We start from the raw sequence: 17,716 nt of genomic DNA, 5'->3' as shown, positions 1-17,716 counted from the left end.
ATTAGGATTCGGCCTGCCCTTGAATCCTATTAAGTTGATAACAGTCAAGAAGAAGGAAGAGAAAGAGAAAGAGAAAGAGAGAGAAAGAAGAAGAGAAGAGAAGAAAGAGAGAGAGAGAGAGAGAGAGAGAACTGGTTCGAAAGAGAGAAAGAGATTACTCTCCCATTTGGCCAGAATTGATTTATATTACTTATATTGTGGAAAAGATACATGTGCCCCTACTTAAGTAAGGGACACTAAATCTAACATAATCTTACACATCAGCACATAAACACAAGTATAAAGACAGAACCATCCCTACATATTCGACACTAACACTCCCCCTCAAGCTGGAGAATATATATCATATAATCCCAGCTTGTTACACATGTAGTCCATTCTTCCCCAACTCAACCCTTTAGTAAACAAGTCTGCCCACTGGTTCCCTGTGTTAATATATGCAGTATCTATCATTCCACTCAGCACCTTCTCTCTCACAAAGTGACAATCAACCTCTATGTGCTTGGTTCTCTCATGAAACACTGGATTAGAAGAAAATGAACTGCAACTTGATTGTCACAGTAGAACTTCATTGGAGTGTCAACAATGTGTCCCATCTCCTGTAGGAGGTTCTTCAGCCACACTAATTCACAAGTAGTATGTGCCATAGCTTTATATTCTGCCTCTGCACTTCTTCTTGCCACAACTGCCTGCTTCTTACTTTTCCATGTCACCGGCCTAGTCAGCATCAGTATATCCTTCTATTTCAAGTTTTCCACCACTCTTGCATATCAAACCACGACCAAGAGCCCCCTCTAAATACCTCACAATTCTTAGAACTGCATACCAATGTGGAATCAGAGGATTCTGCATGATCTGTGGAGGGTTTTTCTTCCCTTATGTGTTTCACCATCTTCTTTTCCTTGAGAAAAACTTCTAAAGATTTAGCCCGGGATACATAATTTTCTCCATTCAGTTTAATGGAGGTCATTTGGACATTCAGGTAATCAGTAGGGACCATCACATTAGTCTTGCTATCACTTCCATCTCCCATAGCTGAATTCTGATATTGCTGAATTCGGCACACTGCACACTAAACCACACCACACACTGAACACACTGGTTTCAGCACTTAGTACTGCTGAAGATTGCACTCTTTACACCACAAACCCTACCCCACAACTACCAGAACACTCACCACACTGTTTGAGGACCACTCCCCTTTCGAATCATACTGAAAGAAAACATAAACCCTAGCACACTACAATTTGAAATCCCACCATACAATCTGAAATAGACTTATGATTTGATTCACAGCATGAAATTGCATAGAAATCTCTTACCTGATCACCAGAAAATCAGACCATACGAGACATCTACTGCACCACACGAATCAGCCCTCTTCTCTTCATCGATTAGGGGAGGGCTTCTTAGAAGCCACAGCAACCAACCACAAACAACACAACTGGAAGCATAGAAACCTCCAAGAGAGCGACCACTCCTTTTCAGCCCTTTCCCTCATCTCCAACAGATGGCAAAGAAACCAAGAGAAAACCCTAGACTGGGTGCGCAGAGAACAGAATTCTGGGCAGGTCTGATTTGCTCAGTTTGGCTCTGATACCATATTAGGATTCAGCCTGCCCTTGAATCCTATTAAGCTGATAACAGTCAAGAAGAAGAAAGAGAAAGAGAGAGAGAGAGAGAGAAAGAACTAGTTTGAATGAGAGAAAGAGATCACTCTCCCATTCAGCGAGAATTGATTTATATTACTTATATTGTGGAAAAGGCACATGTGCCCCTACTTAAGTAAGGGACACTAAATCTAACATAATCATACACATCAGCACATAAACATAAGTATAAAGACAGAACTACCCCTACATATTCGACACTAACAATAGGTATCATCTAAGCATAGTCTTACATTTTTCATATCATTAGTGAGGTTGGTTCTATCATTTGATTGCAATCAGTGGCTAACAAATCCATCCAGTGGTATCAATTTTCAATGAAGCAATGGCCAGTTGTTTGGATTGATTTAGTCAAGAAGATTCCGGCTAGCGATTAAAAGCCACACATAGGTGAACAGGCAAGGCACATTTTAAGGTATGTGCTTCCCAGGCACAGCACTTCCAAAAGGTGTGCACCTGGTAAGCCTTGCGCTTCATGCCCCTTATCAAAATCTGTGCATTTTGCTTTCTTTAAGCCTAGTGGCTGGACCTGGGGCTCCACCACCAGACCCCCAGCCAAGCCCCTTGAAGCAAGCCCAAACAAGTCCATTTCACTCACTTGTTGAAGCTTTGAAACCCCTATTTGCCAATGTTGTCCATTCATTCATCCTAATAGAAGATATTTTTAAAAGACAATTAAAATTATAAAACCATTTTTTTGTAAGGACTAAGAATTTAAGACCCTAACATGGACTTATTTGGACTTTGCCTCAAGGGGTTGGTACAAAGACAGCTCATAGATTCAGGAATGCAAAATGTTAACACATTAGCCATTTGAAGTAATGAAATTGGGAAAAAATAAAGTGATTGAAAGCTTCCCATGCTTGAATATGTTTTATATGTTATGTTTGATTTTTTTTTTAATTTTCATTTTGAATATGTTTTACATGTTATGTTTATGTATTTTAATTTGAGACAATAGGTTTTTAAAACATTTATTTTAAATTTTAAGTTTATATTTTTAATTAATATTATGTTTAATATTTTTAATTTTTTGGAACTATTTGCATTTTTTTACCTTGCTTCTAAACGGTGCATGTAGCCTAGTACCTTGCACTTTTAAAACACAGATACCAGCATTCATTTCCTCCAAATCGTACATAGACAGCTGCTCTCATACATGTCCACTATCTTCCTAACTAGGAAGAAAAAGGACAACCAGAACAAAACATTTTGTGTCCTGAGGGGACACAAATACTGCTCAAAGTGATTAGTAGGTGGGTTGTGGCTTCACAACTTGCCTTACACAAAAAACAAATATGAAGTAAAAGCATTTTCCATCTTCCACCACCTTAAAACATATAGTGCATCTAAGAGAAGATATCCTGAAATGATCAGACCAGACCACTAGCTAAATAGTATATGACACCAACAACAAATGTATATCCTATGAAAACCACCAGATTAAAAGAAAATTGAAGCCTATGTAACCTTCAGATGTTATACTTAAAGAGCAGTACAAATGCACTCAAACACTATATTGCAACTTAATGCAGTACAATGCGTAGAGTAGAACTATAACCATAATAAGACATCAAACAGGCTGAGCAGTTTGGATCATACCGATGCTTTTCTAAAAGCATGATCTACCCATTCAGCAAGTTCAAGAGTAGCTTTATCCTCAGGGGGTAAGGAAAACCTATGCACAGCCTCTTCTCCAATATCATACTTTGCCCTTTGCATGCAACTGTATAACAAAAAATAATCAAAGCAGTTAAACACTTGAACACTTAAACAATTGGGTAAACTAAAATTTCACAAGAAACAAAAGAAGATTTATTTTCCTGAAAAATGGAAGAGAGAAAGCAGAAGACATCATGAATCAGCACTAAAAGGGAAATGCTGTTTCAAAGTTTTAAGAAATTTATCATACAGGTTTAACAATTTAGAAGGAGCTGCACGTAGTATGGTCAGTGCCTCCTTCCAACTCCACTGGCGTTCAGATAATGGAAGAAGGCGTTGCAAAATAGACAAACGCCATTCCCAATCTTCAATAAAATGCTCAGCATTTGAAACTCTCCAATCCATGGCCTGTTTTCCTTCAGTAGTAACACCACTGCTCAACATGTGGTCTTGTTCAAATCCAGCACCTGATGGTAAATTGTGATGTAATATTTCAAGTAGAAACCCTGTGAAAGATACCACCATTTTGTTTCCCCTTTCACATATGGTACTAGGATCGGTTTGGTCCCAAATAGACATGTATGGTGATTCAGGATAGCTCTGGGCTGAGGCACAACGCTCCATATTCAGGGAGATGTCGTCCATATGTAGAAGTGAGATGATAATGCTCACCATAAATATCTGAATCAGTGGAAAGGTTTTCTATGAGTAAAAAGCACATAAGATGACATTCCATAGGAGATTCTATACTAAAACATAGATAAACACAGTTGAAATTTGAATGTTAATTTCATCCAATAGAGTGAAAACATTTTTACACAAGTAAAACAAAGGCCTCTCCACTCTCAAGTTTCAACATCACAGAGACCACTTCCGTGCCCCACATCTTAAGACATATCTGACCTATCAAAAGATACGAGAAACTGAATGACCATAATGATTGGTCTCACTCTCCTTATATGTGCTTTCTATGTAAAGAAAATGGTGAAACTGCTTCCCGCTCGCTAATCTCCTCTCCATAATATTTCAGTGTATATTTTCTCTTTGTTTCATTGTAGATAGAACCCTCCAAAAAGTGTGGGAAGTTCATTTGAGGACTCATTCATGGCCCTAGAAGAAAGGAGAGGAAAGTGTGTGAAGGCAGCAATTCTTTGAACAGTTTGGGAGGAAAGGAATGTAAGAATTTTCATAGAGAAATCTCGGTAAAGAGGCATATTAGTGAAGAATGTTACAACCCAGGTGGTTCATTGGATTAAAACCTTGCTCCTTTTTGCTCCTTTTCCATCAGAAGACACAGTGATGAGTTGGTACAACATAGCAAACCCTACAGTAATCAGAACAGCTACCACATGAATGTCGCATCCACCCAATCAGCATCAGCTTAAGTTGAACTATGATGGAAGCAGCATAGGAAGTAATAGGAGAGAGGGATTTGGGGGAGTAATAAAGGACGCTAGGAAAGCGTGTATCCTTTGTAAGGCTTATGGTGAAACCTGTAGAGAAGATGGGCCGAATGGCCCATAGGCTGTTTATCTTTTATGTTCCTTGCTGTAATGGGCCTTAATCTGGGCCTATCCTTTCTTATGTTATGTCTTTTTAATTTTCTGCCCAACTAAGGGCTTCTCTGTAAATTACCAAAGTTTAACTTAATAAAATAGAATTAAGGGTGTAAGAGAAGAGATTATGTTCGAAAATCTCTCTCTCTGAACCCTAGTTGCTTCCATCTTCTTCTTCATCTTCTCCCTTCTAGAATTCTGATTTCTGCTATTTTCTTTTGACTTTTTGTATCTTTCTAAACAGTCCTTTCCTCTCAAAGGCTGTTTTTCTTCTTGGTATCAGAGCAGGCTTGTTTTTCTTTCTTTTTCACCTTTTTTACCCATACACAGTGTGAATGGAGAACTGAATCGTATGAATAGTTAAAGACACCTTTTTCAGCCTAGTTATTAGTGGTATCTGGAGAGAAGAGGACTGACTTTGTCGCCCCCTTGACAGATTCAGGAGTGTTGCCCGAAACCCCAATTTTCTGGAAAAATCTGATTACGGGCCCCATAGGGAGTTTGACCTGGGCGCTCAGTGACTGAAGGCTTTCTTATTCTCCTTCTTGAAGATCGAATCAAGTGGTTTGGTGTTCTGTGAAGTCTACAAGGAGCGGTTATTTTTTCTCTATTTCTCCCAGCTTCCGAGTGACACAGATTACTGGTACGGCTGCATAGAGATTGGCTCACAACACAGTTTTTGTTCTGTCTTCATTTGGTGTTTTTCGAAGTTACTTGAAATCTTTTTTGAGGTGTTTAAGAAGATGAACCCATCAGACATTGAAAACAAACATATTGATGAATCCGGACAGGTTCCAGGAGCCTCTGTAGACTCTCTACTGGTTGTGACTACAGTCAAGCTGGATGGAACTAATTATCCGGCTTGATCACAATCAGTAAAGATTCATATTTGTAATAGAGGCAAGTGGGGTTTTATCTCTGGGAGCAAAAAGGCTCCTTCGGAAGATGACCCATCATATGAAAAGTGGGTGCAAGAAAATTATACTGTTATTGGGTGGCTTGTAAACTCAATGCAGCCACAGATTAGTCAGCACTATTTGTGGATGAATTCAGCAAAAGAAATTTGGGATAGTGTTGCTGAAACCTATTTCCAAAAATTAAATGTGGCCAGAGCTTACAAGTTGAGAAGTGATGTGAAAAATTTAAAACAGGGGGAGAAACCATTAGTCGTATACTTCTCAACACTAAAGTCTTTATGGCAAGAAATAGATTTGATAGAGGCTGTAACCTGGGACACCACTAATGATGTTGAGACCTACAGAAAACTGGTTGAGAGAAATAGGGTGTTTGAGTTCTTGATAGGACTAAATCCAGAGTATGATATTACAAAACAAAATATTTTATCCAATGATAGTGTCTCACTGTCTCAGGCATATGCCTTTTGGTAAGTAGTGAAGAAAGCAGGAGACTTGTCCAGGTCCAAGGGGTTGGTCTTAATGATCACTTTGCTAATATGGGAGTGAAACCAAAGGGGGTTACAGGAACTCCAAGTAGCTCAGGGAAGAAAGAGATTGTCTGTGAATACTGTAAAAAGTCAAAACACACTAAAGACAAGTGCTGGAAATTGCATCCTGAGCTACTACCACTTCGGTTCCAAAAGAAGCCTGATAATAAAAGGGTAGGGAGTGCTAATGTTGTTGTTGGTTCAAATAGTGACAGGTACCAAACTAAAGAGATGTCGGCTAGTGTGCAGTTAGCTACTATGAAGGCTGAATATGAGAAGTTTGGGAGGATGATTAGTCACCTAGAGGGTGTGACCTCTTCTTCCAACCCTTCAGAGAACTCAAACTCTTTTGCATTTGCTCATTCAGGTATACGGGCTTCTACCAATCATGCATCAATTTCAGGTAATCGTAGGATCCCTTGGATTATTGATTCTGGTGCTTCTGATCATATGACCAGCCTTTCTACTTTGTTCGTTTCATATGATTTACTTCCTGGACGTGACAAAATCACCCTAGCCGATGGCTCTCTTGCCCCTATCTCCGGCAAGGGAACCATCAAGGCTAAGGACCCCTTGGTTCTTCCTTCTACTCTCCATGTACCTAGACTAAATACAAACCTGTTATCTGGAGACCTTTGCCCCTGTTGATGGAACCATTGAAAGGTACAAGGCTAGGCTGGTTGCAAAAGGCTATACACAAACATATGGGATTGATTATCTGGAGACCTTTGCCCCTGTTGCCAAGATGACTTCTGTGAGAGTTCTTCTATCTTTGGCTGCACACTCAAACTGGCCACTTTATCAACTGGATGTAAAGAATGCTTTTCTGAATGGAGAATTACATGAGGAGGTTTATATGTCTCTCTTCCTCCAGGGATGTATGAAACAGATATGAAACGAAAGGTCTGCAGGCTGAAGAGATCTCTTTATGGATTCAAACAGTCCCCTAGAGCATGGTTTGAAAGGTTTAGGGCTGCCCCTGTTAGCTTTGGCTATGTACAGACACAGTCTAATCATACACTCTTTGTGAAGAGGAGAGGATTCTTACTTGTTTACCTGATTGTGTATGTTAATGATATTGTTGTGACTGGTAATGATGCCTCCGGAATTAATGAACTCAAATCTTTCCTTCATATAGAGTTTGAGATCAAAGATATAGGGGAATTGAGATACTTTCTTGGCATAGAAATTGCTAGATCCAAGGATGGGATTCTTATCTCTCAGAGGAAGTATGTTCTTGATTTGCTCACTGAAATAGGGAAGATGGGTGCCAGACCAGTTGCTACTCCTATTGATATGAGCCATAAACTCTCTGTTTCAGATGGAATATTGTTAGAGGACAAGGGAGTCTTCCAGAGACTACTTGGAAAACTTCTTTATCTATGCATGACTCGGCCAGACATTGCATATGCTGTCAGTTGCATCAGTCAGTTCATGCATGCCCCCAGGGATACTCATATGGCAGCAGCAGAGCGGATTCTGTGTTATTTGAAGGGCTCCCCTGGAAAGGGAATTCTATTTGCCAAACATGGCCATATGAAACTTGAATCCTACACAGATGCTGACTGGGCTGGAAACATTGATGACAGAAGATCTACCTCTAGATACTATAGATTGGTGGCTGGTAACATTGTCTCATGGAGAAGCAAGAAACAATCTGTTGTTGTTCGATCTTCAGCCGAAGCTGAATACCGAGCCATGGCACATGGAGTTTCTAAACTATTGTGGCTTAAATCATTGATGGAGGAACTGGGTGTTGAGCATGATAAGCCAATGATGTTATACTATGATAATCAGGCCGCCATCAACATTGCTCACTGTTGAGTGGGCTGATTTATGTTGAGCAGATTTATGTTTAGTTTGTTTTCTTTTAAATTAAGAAGTTGTTGGGCCTTGGGCCCATTAGTCTTTTATTTTTAAAAGAATTGTAATTACTTAGTTGAGTTGCCGCCCTACTAGGGGCATCTTTGTAATATCCCATATTTAAGTTAATTATAAATAGAATGAGGGGCTGGCGGCCAGGGTTATGTATCACTATCCTAGTCGACCTTCTTCTCCTTTTCTTCCCTTTCCTCTGTCTATTGTTGAAACCCCCAACTTTCTCCTATTCCTTTCACAAGAAGCTTGGCCGAAATCAGCACATAAGGCTTTCTACTTGGTATCAAAGCAAGTTGAAGGTTCTTGAAGAGATTCACTCCTGCAGCCCTAGATCGGCGGACTGCATGGAGATTTAAGAGGCTGATCGAAGCTCTCAAGTAAGCCTGGTTTTTGGATTTTCTTGATGGATCTGTATGCCCTGTAGTTGGTCTAGGGTTTCTCATCAGAATCAGGAAAAACTAGAAAAAGGGGAAGAGTCATGATTTTGTTGAACTCTTCAATTTTGACCTAGGTAGTGGCGCCCTAAGTTTTTAGGGTTCCTCTGAGTTTTTTGTAAGGGGCGATTCAAGTTCCATGTGGTTTGGAGGCTTCTAGAGAGGGCGGCTGCTTTTTCTCTCTCTTCTCCCATCCCACCAAAAAGGAATCTTTAGTGGGAAGAAAGTCCAGGACACCAAAGGAATGTCGTTGGTTCCAGAAGGTATTTCGTTTGTTCTTGCTGCATTTTTTGGTTGTTTTTCGTACCTCTTTTGAGACACATGGAGGGGCACAGAGTTGAATATAAGCCCGGGAATGAAATGGGACCAGTGGGAGGTGCTGGAGACCCCTTCGGAGCTGGGACCATTACTACAGTTAGGTTGGATGGTACAAACTACTTGGAATGGTCCCAATCTGCAAAGATGGCCATTGGGGCTCGTGGAAAATTGGGGTATATTACTGGTGAAGAGGTGAAACCCAAAACTGGCAACTCTCGGTGGGTGCAGGAAAATTATATGGTAATGACATGGTTGTGTAATTCTATGTTGCCACATATAAGTAAAAAATTTTTTATGGACAAACACTGCTAAGGAGATATGGGATGGGGTTGCAGAAACCTATTCACAAAGGGAGAATGTTGCTAGGGCTTACCAACTGAGAAATCAAATTATTGCAACAAGGCAGGGAGACAGATCTGTTGCAGCCTATTTTTCAGTCCTTAAGACCCTGTGGCAGGAGATCGACCATCTAGAAACCTTTGCTTGGGAAACCACCAAGGATGTAGCTACCTATCAAAAACATTTAGAGAAGTAAAGGGTGTTTGAATTCCTTGTTGGCCTTAATCCTGAGTATGACATTGCACGACAGCATCTTCTTTCTAGGGACAGTGTCACTCTCTCCCAAGCATATGCCTTTGTGTCAAGAGAGGAGTGCAGGAGGGATGTAATGATGAAAAATCTCAGTTCTGGTCAGTCTGTTATGCTAAGTGCTGTGAAATCTAAACAGAATGGCAATGAAAACAAAAAGAAAGACAAAAAGGACTTGGATTGTGACTACAGTAAGAAGCCTAAGCATACAAGAGACACTTGTTGGAAGCTTCACCCATTTCTTGTGCCGACCAGATTGAAGAATAAGAAAGAAAATGAGCACATGACAGTTATCGGTGATACTCCGGCCCCCCCTACTACAGCTGCTTTGGAGTCCGTTGTAGCTGCTGCAGTAAGGGCCGAGCTCGAGAGGTTTGGGTTACTTCTGAATCAGAGGGATACAGCTAGTTCCAATTCAGCCGCGACCGGACAACAAGGTACAATTAGCATAGGTGGAGCTCACTCTACCTCCGTTGCCCACACAGGTAGTCCACATGTCACTGCAAACTATTTTCTGCTTCAGGTAAGGAGAGATCTCCTTGGATTATAGACTCTGGAGCCTCAAAGCATATGACCCATTGCTCCACTATTTTCTCCTCTTATCAGCTCTGTTCTGGCAGAGATAGGGTCTCCACAACTGATGGATCCCATGTCCCTATTGCTGGGAAAGGATCTGTCAAGATTAATGATTCTATTTGCTTACCCTCTGTCCTCCATGTTCCTAGATTGAGCATTAATTTGTTATTTGTTAGTAGTTTGACTAAGAATCTGAACTGCTCAGTGATTTTTTCTCCTGGACGCTGTATTTTGCAGGATCTGGATTCAAAGAGGACGATTGGGAGTGGTCGTGAAGTGAATGGAATCTACCTCCTGGATGTTCTCCCTCTTCACCAAAGCCATCATGTTGGCAAAGATAGTGAGTCAAAATCTGTGGGTCAGATTATACTTTGGCACAACCGTTTGGGTCATTTATCATTCTCTTCTTTGAGTTGTTTGTTTCCAAACCTGTTTGAGTCTATGAGTCTGTCAAGTTTGAAGTGTGAGGGTTGTGAACTTGGAAAGCATTGTAGACACTCTTTTAAACCTAGTAATAAAAGATGTTCTTCTCCCTTTGATGTTATTCATTCGGATGTGTGGGGCTCTTATCATGTTCCCTCTATGGGCGACTATCGCTATTTTCTCCTGTTTGTGGATGATTTCTCTCGATATTCCTAGATTTACCTGCTGAAATCACGCGATGAAGTACCATCCTTGGTGAGGCAATTCCACCAGATGGTACTAACACAGTTTGGGACAAAAATAAAGATGTTCAGATCTGACAATGCTAGGGAATATTTGGAGAGACATCTTGCCTCATATCTGTTGGAGTATGGTGTTGTTCATCAGAGCAGTTGCTCCTATAGTCCACAGCAGAATGGTGTTGCAAAGAGGAAGAACAGACACATCGTTGAGAAGGCAAGAAGCATGATAATCACAGCCACAGTTCCGGTTCGTTTTTGGGGTGATGCAGTTCTCACGGCAATATATCTGATTAAAGAAGTGCCCTCTCGTGTACTCGGATTCAGGACCCCATTCAGCCTTTTTTTTCCTCAGGGGGAGATGTTTCATATTCTTCTAAGGGTGTTTGGATGTGTCTGCTTTGCACATATTCTTGGCCCTTACCATTCGAAGCTTGATCCCAAGGCAAAGAAATGTGTTTTCCTTGGATATGCAGAGAATCAGAAAGGGTATTGCTGCTATGATCCAGTCTCTGGGAACCGGTATGTTACTATGGATGTTACCTTTTTTGAATCTACGTACTTCTTCTCAAAGGATCCTTCTCAGGGGGAGTGTTTTGGGGAAGTGAGTCAGCAGTCTATCCCTCTCCCAGTTCCAGTTCCTGTGTCTACTATGCTTGACCACCAACCGATGTCACCCCCTTTGCGTTCCATTTCACAGCATTACTCACGGCAGAGACTCCATAAGGCGGTTGATTCCACTACAGTAGAACTCACTCCATTTTCTGTCGATCCCTTGGAGACTCCAGATTCGGCTGATACGGATTCAGGTATTCCTCTTGATCCCACTATTTCAGTTCCCATTGATCCTACTGACACTGTTACAGATAACCTTGATCTCCCTATTGCTCTTAGAAAAGGGAAGAGAAAATGCACTGCTCATTGTATCTCACAGTACTTATCCTACAGTAGACTTTCTCCTTCCTACCGTGCTTTTCTCTCTTCTCTTGATTCAGTGTCTATACCCAAGGGTGTTAGTGAGGCTTTCTCCAAACCTGAGTGGAAGACAGCAATGCAGGAAGAGATGGAGGCTTTGATTAAGAATCAGACATGTGAGATTGTGGACCTACCAGAAGGCAAGAAGACAGTTGGATGCAGATGGGTTTACACAGTAAAATATAAGGCAGATGGAAGTATAGAGAAGTACAAGGCAAGACTTGTTGCAAAAGGGTACACACAGACCTATGGCATTGATTATCTACAGACATTTGCTCCAGTTGCAAAGATGACCTCTGTTCGGATACTCCTTTCTCTTGCTGCCTCATACTCTTGGCCCTTGTTTCAATTGGATGTAAAGAATGCTTTCCTAAATGGGGATCTGCAAGAAGAGGTGTATATGGATCTTTCAACTGATTTTTATGATAATGCTGAAAAGGGAAAGGTATGCAAGCTGAAGAAGTCACTATATGGCTTGAAACAATCTCCCAGAGCATGGTTTGACAGATTCAGAAAGGCCCTGATTGTTTTTGGCTACACTCAAACTCAATCTGATCACACCTTGTTTGTGAAGCGCAGGGGAACTTTGGTGTCAATCCTAATTGCTTATGTGGATGACATTGTTGTCACTGGGAATGATCTAAGTGAGATTGATAGTTTGAAAAGGAACCTACATAAGGATTTTGAGATTAAGGATCTTGGAGAACCAAGATACTTCTTTGGCATTGAAGTTGCAAGATCGAAACATAGAATTTTTATCTTTCAAAGGAAGTATGTCTTGGACCTTCTCCAAGAGACAGGGAAGCTTGGAACAAAGGCAGCTAGCACCCCCATTGATCAGAACCATAGAATCAGTGCATCAGAAGGTGAACCAGTGAAGGACCTTGGGAGATACCAGAGACTTGTGGGTCGGCTACTATACTTGTGTATGACAAGACCGGACATCTCCTATGCAGTAAGTGTAGTGAGTCAATACATGCATGCTCCACAAGATCAGCACTGGAAGGCAGTTGACAGGATCCTTGCATATTTGAAGGGACATCTAGGCAGAGGCATATTGTTTACTGATCATGGACAACTGAAGCTAGAGACCTATACAGATGCGGATTGGGCAGGATGCCTTGATGACAAAAGATCAACTTCAGGAGTGTGCACCCTAGTTGGGGGTAACCTAGTCTCATGGAAGAGTAAAAAACAAACAGTTGTGGCAAGATCAAGTGCAAAAGCGGAATATAGAGCCATGGCACATGGAGTTTCAGAACTTCTCTGGATCTGTTCTCTATTAGAAGAAATCGGTGTACATGTAGAAGAACCTATGATGCTATACTGCGATAACCAGGCAGCAATGAATATTGCCCATAATCCAGTCCAGCATGACCGAACTAAGCAAATTGAAGTGGATAGACATTTTATCAGAGAAAGGGTAACTTCTGGAGAAGTTTGTCTTCCATACATTTCTTCTGATCTGCAGCTTGCTGATGTTCTCATAAAAGGTGTTGCGAAGAATAAGCTAGAACATGATCTACGCAAGTTGGGAATGTGTGACATCTATTCCCAACTTGAGGGGGAGTGTTGAGTGGGTTGATTTATGTTGGGCCAATTTATGTTTAGTTTGTTTTTTTTTTAATTAAGAAGTTGTTGGGCCTTGGGCCCATTAGTCTTTTATTTTTAAAAGAATTGTAAGTACTTAGTTGAGTTGCCGCCCTACTAGGGGCATCTTTGTAATATCCCATATTTAAGTTAATTATAAATAGAATGAGGGGCTGGCGGCTAGAGTTATGTATCACTATCCTACTCGACCTTCTTCTCCTTTTCTTCCCTTTCCTTTGTCTTTTGCTGAAACCCCCAACTTTCTCCTCTTCACAAGAAGCTTGGCCGAAATCAGCACATAAGGCTTTCTACTCTCACAACCCAGTGCAAAATGACAGAACTAAGCATATTGAAGTTGACAGACACTTCATCCGAGAAAGAGTGGCTTCTGGTGAAGTGTGTCTACCTTTCATCACCTCTGAAGAACAGTTAGCAGATTTCCTCACCAAGGGCATTCCCAAGGCTAAACTTCAGCATGATACTGGCATGCTTAGCATGATTAACATCTATGCTCAACTTAAGGGGGAGTGTAGAGAAGATGGGCCGAATGGCCCATAGGCTGTTTATCTTTTATGTTCTTTGTTGTAATGGGCCTTAATCTGGGCCTATCCTTTCTTATGTTATGTCTTTTTAATTTTCTGCCCAACTAAGGGCTTCTCTGTAAATTACCAAAGTTTAACTTAATAAAATAGAATTAAGGGTGTAAGAGAAGAGATTATGTTTGAAAATCTCTCTCTCTGAACCCTAGTTGCCGCCATCTTCTTCTTCATCTTCTCCCTTCTAGAATTCTGATTTCTGCTATTTTCTTTTGACTTTTTGCATCTTTCTAAACAGTCATTTCCTATCAAAGGTTGTTTTTCTTCTAAACCCTAACCCATTTACTCTTATCCTGCTCTTTTATTTCTTCTATTGGGGAATATTTTTGTTCTCTCTTGGGATGCAGATGGGCTCCTCCGCAGGATGTAGTAAGTCTTTTCAGCCCTACTTTCCTGAGGCAACAGAAAAAAAGCGGAAAGTGTTTATGGAAGGCATCAAGAGCTGCTGTGGTGTCCACTATTTGGGAGGAAAGAAATCAAAGAATTTTCTTTGGAAAAAGCAAATCAGAGGAAGTCATTGAAGCCATAAAAATCAGAGCTGCACATTAGGTGATGACCATGGAACTATTCAAGAATATCTCCACAAATGACATTCTCAGAAACTGGACTGAAGTGCCACAAACAGATGTACCAAAGGAAATTCTGAGAGTGGAGTGGAAAAACCACCTGCACCAAATAAACTAAAACTTTACTTTGATGGGAATTCCTTTGGCAACCCGGGAAGGGCAGGTATAGGGGGTGTTTTTAGAAATCATCAAGGAGAAGTTGTGGCACTATTCTCAGGACCAATAGGTATTGGTGACTCAGTTCAGGCTGAATTATGGCTCTCCTACAAGGCTTAAAGCTGGCTGAGCATATCGGAGCAACAGATTTAGAAATTGAAGGAGACTCACTACTGGTCATTTCTTGGGCAAAGCCAAATCACTTCAGCACCTTGGAAGCTCAAATTTATCTTTAAGGAAATTGTGACCTACTTGCAAGGAGGTTCAATTCTCAGTTTGGTTGGGTGAAAAGGACCACAAATGGTTTGGCAGATACCCTAGCAAGACAGGGAGCAGATAGACCTACTTTGTTCTGGGCAGTGCTGTAATTGTTTTTAGTTTGGGTCAATGCAGTGCTGAAACCTAACTCTTGTACCTTAATTTTATCTTTGAAATTAATAAAAGTCTAATTTGCTGATCAAAAAAAAAGGATGCTAGGGGAGTGATTGTGGCTCTATACTCAGGCTCAACAGTACAAGGAGATACCCTAAAAGCAGAGAAGATGGCTTTACATTTTGAACTAAGGTTAGTTGCAGCTTTATGGGATTTTATGTCTTAATGGGCCTTTGGGTCTGTTACTTCTTTATTTTGCCATGTTGCCACTTCCCCTCACTAATTGAGGGCATATATGTAATTTTATTATGACTTTAAGTCGGTATAAACAACATTTTAAAAATTGACCCAGAAACGGAACCGCTTTAGCCTCCGGTTTCCGGGTCAGTGGTTCAAAACTCTACCTTGATTGTCCACCTCTCCCCTCCCTAAATTTGCTCCTGCCACACAACTCTTGCCCTAGTTTACTTTAAGAGTGAAAATTCTCCCAAAATGGCACACTAATCTGTTTTAAGTTCAATTACTCTTCTTCTTCCCCCTTCACAAAACAATATAATGTCATCCGCAAACTGTAGATGTATGACCACCACTTAATCCCTCCCAACTCTCCAACCTCTAATCAAATTATCAACATCTGCACTTAAGATCAACTCACTCAGTATATCAGCACTAGAGTAAAGAGGAAGGGTAATAAAGGGTTTACTTGTCTAAGGCCCCTTTTAGCAAGAAAAAAAAAATCCCTAGCTAGTCCATTCACAAAAATGAAAAAAAAAATGACAGAAGATACAACCCTTCACCCATCTAAACCATCTTTCTCCAAAACCCTTGCTATTACGAACCACTAAAAGAAAGCCCCAATCCACCATGTCATAAGCCTTCTCCATGTCCAACTTACAAACCAGCCCCTTTTTCCTTCTACCTCCTATACTCTACACATTCATTGCCAATGAGTATTTGATCCATTATTTGTCTCCCAAAGACAAAAGCCCCTTGATTTGGAGAAATTTGCGAAGGAAGTACCACTTCTGTTCTCAAGGCCAAAACCTTAGAAACAATTTTATACATGCTTCCTATTAAACTCAATGAGCCTCAAATCCTCTGACTGAAGTGTGCCACCTTCTTTGGGATCAAAGCAATAAAAGTTGCATTTGCTCCCAAGTTAAATTTTGCCTCTCTCAAAGACCTCCATCAAATCCCCCCCCCCCCTAATTATCTCCCAAAAATCTTGGTAGAAGGCCATCATAAAGCCATTGGGCCCTGGGCTTTAGATAGACCCATTGAGAAAACTGCATTTTTTACTTTTGGAATTCAAACTTCTTTTCCCAAAGAGTCCAGCAATTCTCTATAACCCACCCTCCACTCCAAATCCTCTATACTTTCTCTAGGTCTCCCCAAACAGTCATTCAATGCCTTGACAAGATTCACAAAAGTTTGTGCTATCTCCTCTTCCCTTGTCAACAAATGTCCACCCCATTCCAACTTCAAAATAGAGTTCTTCCTTTTCCTTCAGTTTTCTAACATATGAAAGAACTTAGTGTTACCATCACCTTCCCTTAGCCATTTACATCTAGATTTCTGTCTCCAACTACTCTCCTCCTTCCTTATTAACTCCTCCAGTTCCCGCTTTAACCTCCATCTTTTGACCCTATCTTCCGCCCCCAACCTTCTTTCAACTTCCAAGCCATCTAATTCATCCACCCTACAGATAATCTCAATTTTCCTCTCCTCAACTCTTCCAAACTCCTCTTTATTCTAAAACTTAATTCTGGCTTTCAGCAATTGCAGCTTCTTGTAAAATCTATACCCCTTCCATTTGAAGTCCACTTGATCCTCCTCCCACCAAACTTTCACCTTTGATAAGAACTCAGGGTGAAGTAACCACATATTCCCAAATCTGAACGGACAAGGACCTCCTCCTACTCTTTCTTGGGTTAACCTAACTGAATGGTCTGAAATAGGTCATGGCGAGGCTGAGACTGCTACACCCCTCCATTCCACTTCCCAATCAGCAATAAAAAGGAACCTATTAAGCTTACATCAAATGGAGATCTCTTGAAAATTTGGCCAGGTAAAATTTGCTTGTAAAAGAGGAAGGTCCCGCAAATGCAAAGGTTTCCACAAAGAAGTTAAACTTCCTCATACGAGAAGTAATTCTATAGCCCGTGTTGTTTGTTTCACCCAAGAATCTAATTACATTAAAGTCCCCACCTAGGCACCACTGGCCATCCCATAATTCTCTAATTGCTGCCAGTTCTTCCCATCCAGAGTCCCTCCCTTTCTCTATAAGAGGTTGGACCACAAACATTGGTTAAAATCCATTCCCAACCATGTTCCTTTCTCTTTCATTTAACTGACACTAAGGGCATGTTCATTTGCTCTAAAGTCAGACATCTGAAAGTGCAATAATTACATTAAGAGGTATATTGGTATTAGTGAACTTTTCTTTCCTCTGAACTCTGAATGCAAAGAATGTTGTTCTGAATTCTGAATTATGAAAATTATCAAATATCCATTTTAACCCCATATATGAGAGTTTTTGTTTGTCTTTTTGGGGTATCATTGGAAAATAAAAAGTTGTATGATTGCACTTTAAGAGATAAGAGGAAACGAACAACCATCTTTCTCTTAAAGTTAAAAGATTCCTCTTAAGAGATAAGAGTTAAGAGAAAACGA

The 17,716-nt window shown here is 40.6% G+C and overlaps 1 protein-coding gene across 3 annotated transcripts in view; it reads right to left on the bottom strand.

The window, feature by feature from the left end:
• Positions 1-17,716, bottom strand: part of LOC104592245 (zinc finger FYVE domain protein) — a 175,502-nt gene that overhangs the window by 132,876 nt on the left and 24,910 nt on the right. For all 3 annotated transcript variants that reach the window (XR_734395.3, XM_010251484.3, XM_088892963.1), the window contains exons 8-9: positions 3,583-4,013; positions 3,273-3,396 (exon numbers count right to left, since the gene is read on the bottom strand). Coding sequence is in view for 2 of the 3 variants with exons in the window: in XM_010251484.3 (XP_010249786.1) it covers positions 3,273-3,396; positions 3,583-4,013 (555 nt within the window). In the remaining variant the exon portion in view is untranslated. The remainder of the gene's footprint in view (positions 1-3,272; positions 3,397-3,582; positions 4,014-17,716) is intronic.

Source organism: Nelumbo nucifera, chromosome 8 (assembly GCF_055504915.1).
Source record: "Nelumbo nucifera cultivar China Antique chromosome 8, China Antique-T2T, whole genome shotgun sequence".
NCBI classification, from domain to species: Eukaryota; Viridiplantae; Streptophyta; class Magnoliopsida; order Proteales; family Nelumbonaceae; genus Nelumbo; species Nelumbo nucifera.
This window is presented reverse-complemented; position numbering and strand designations above follow the sequence as displayed.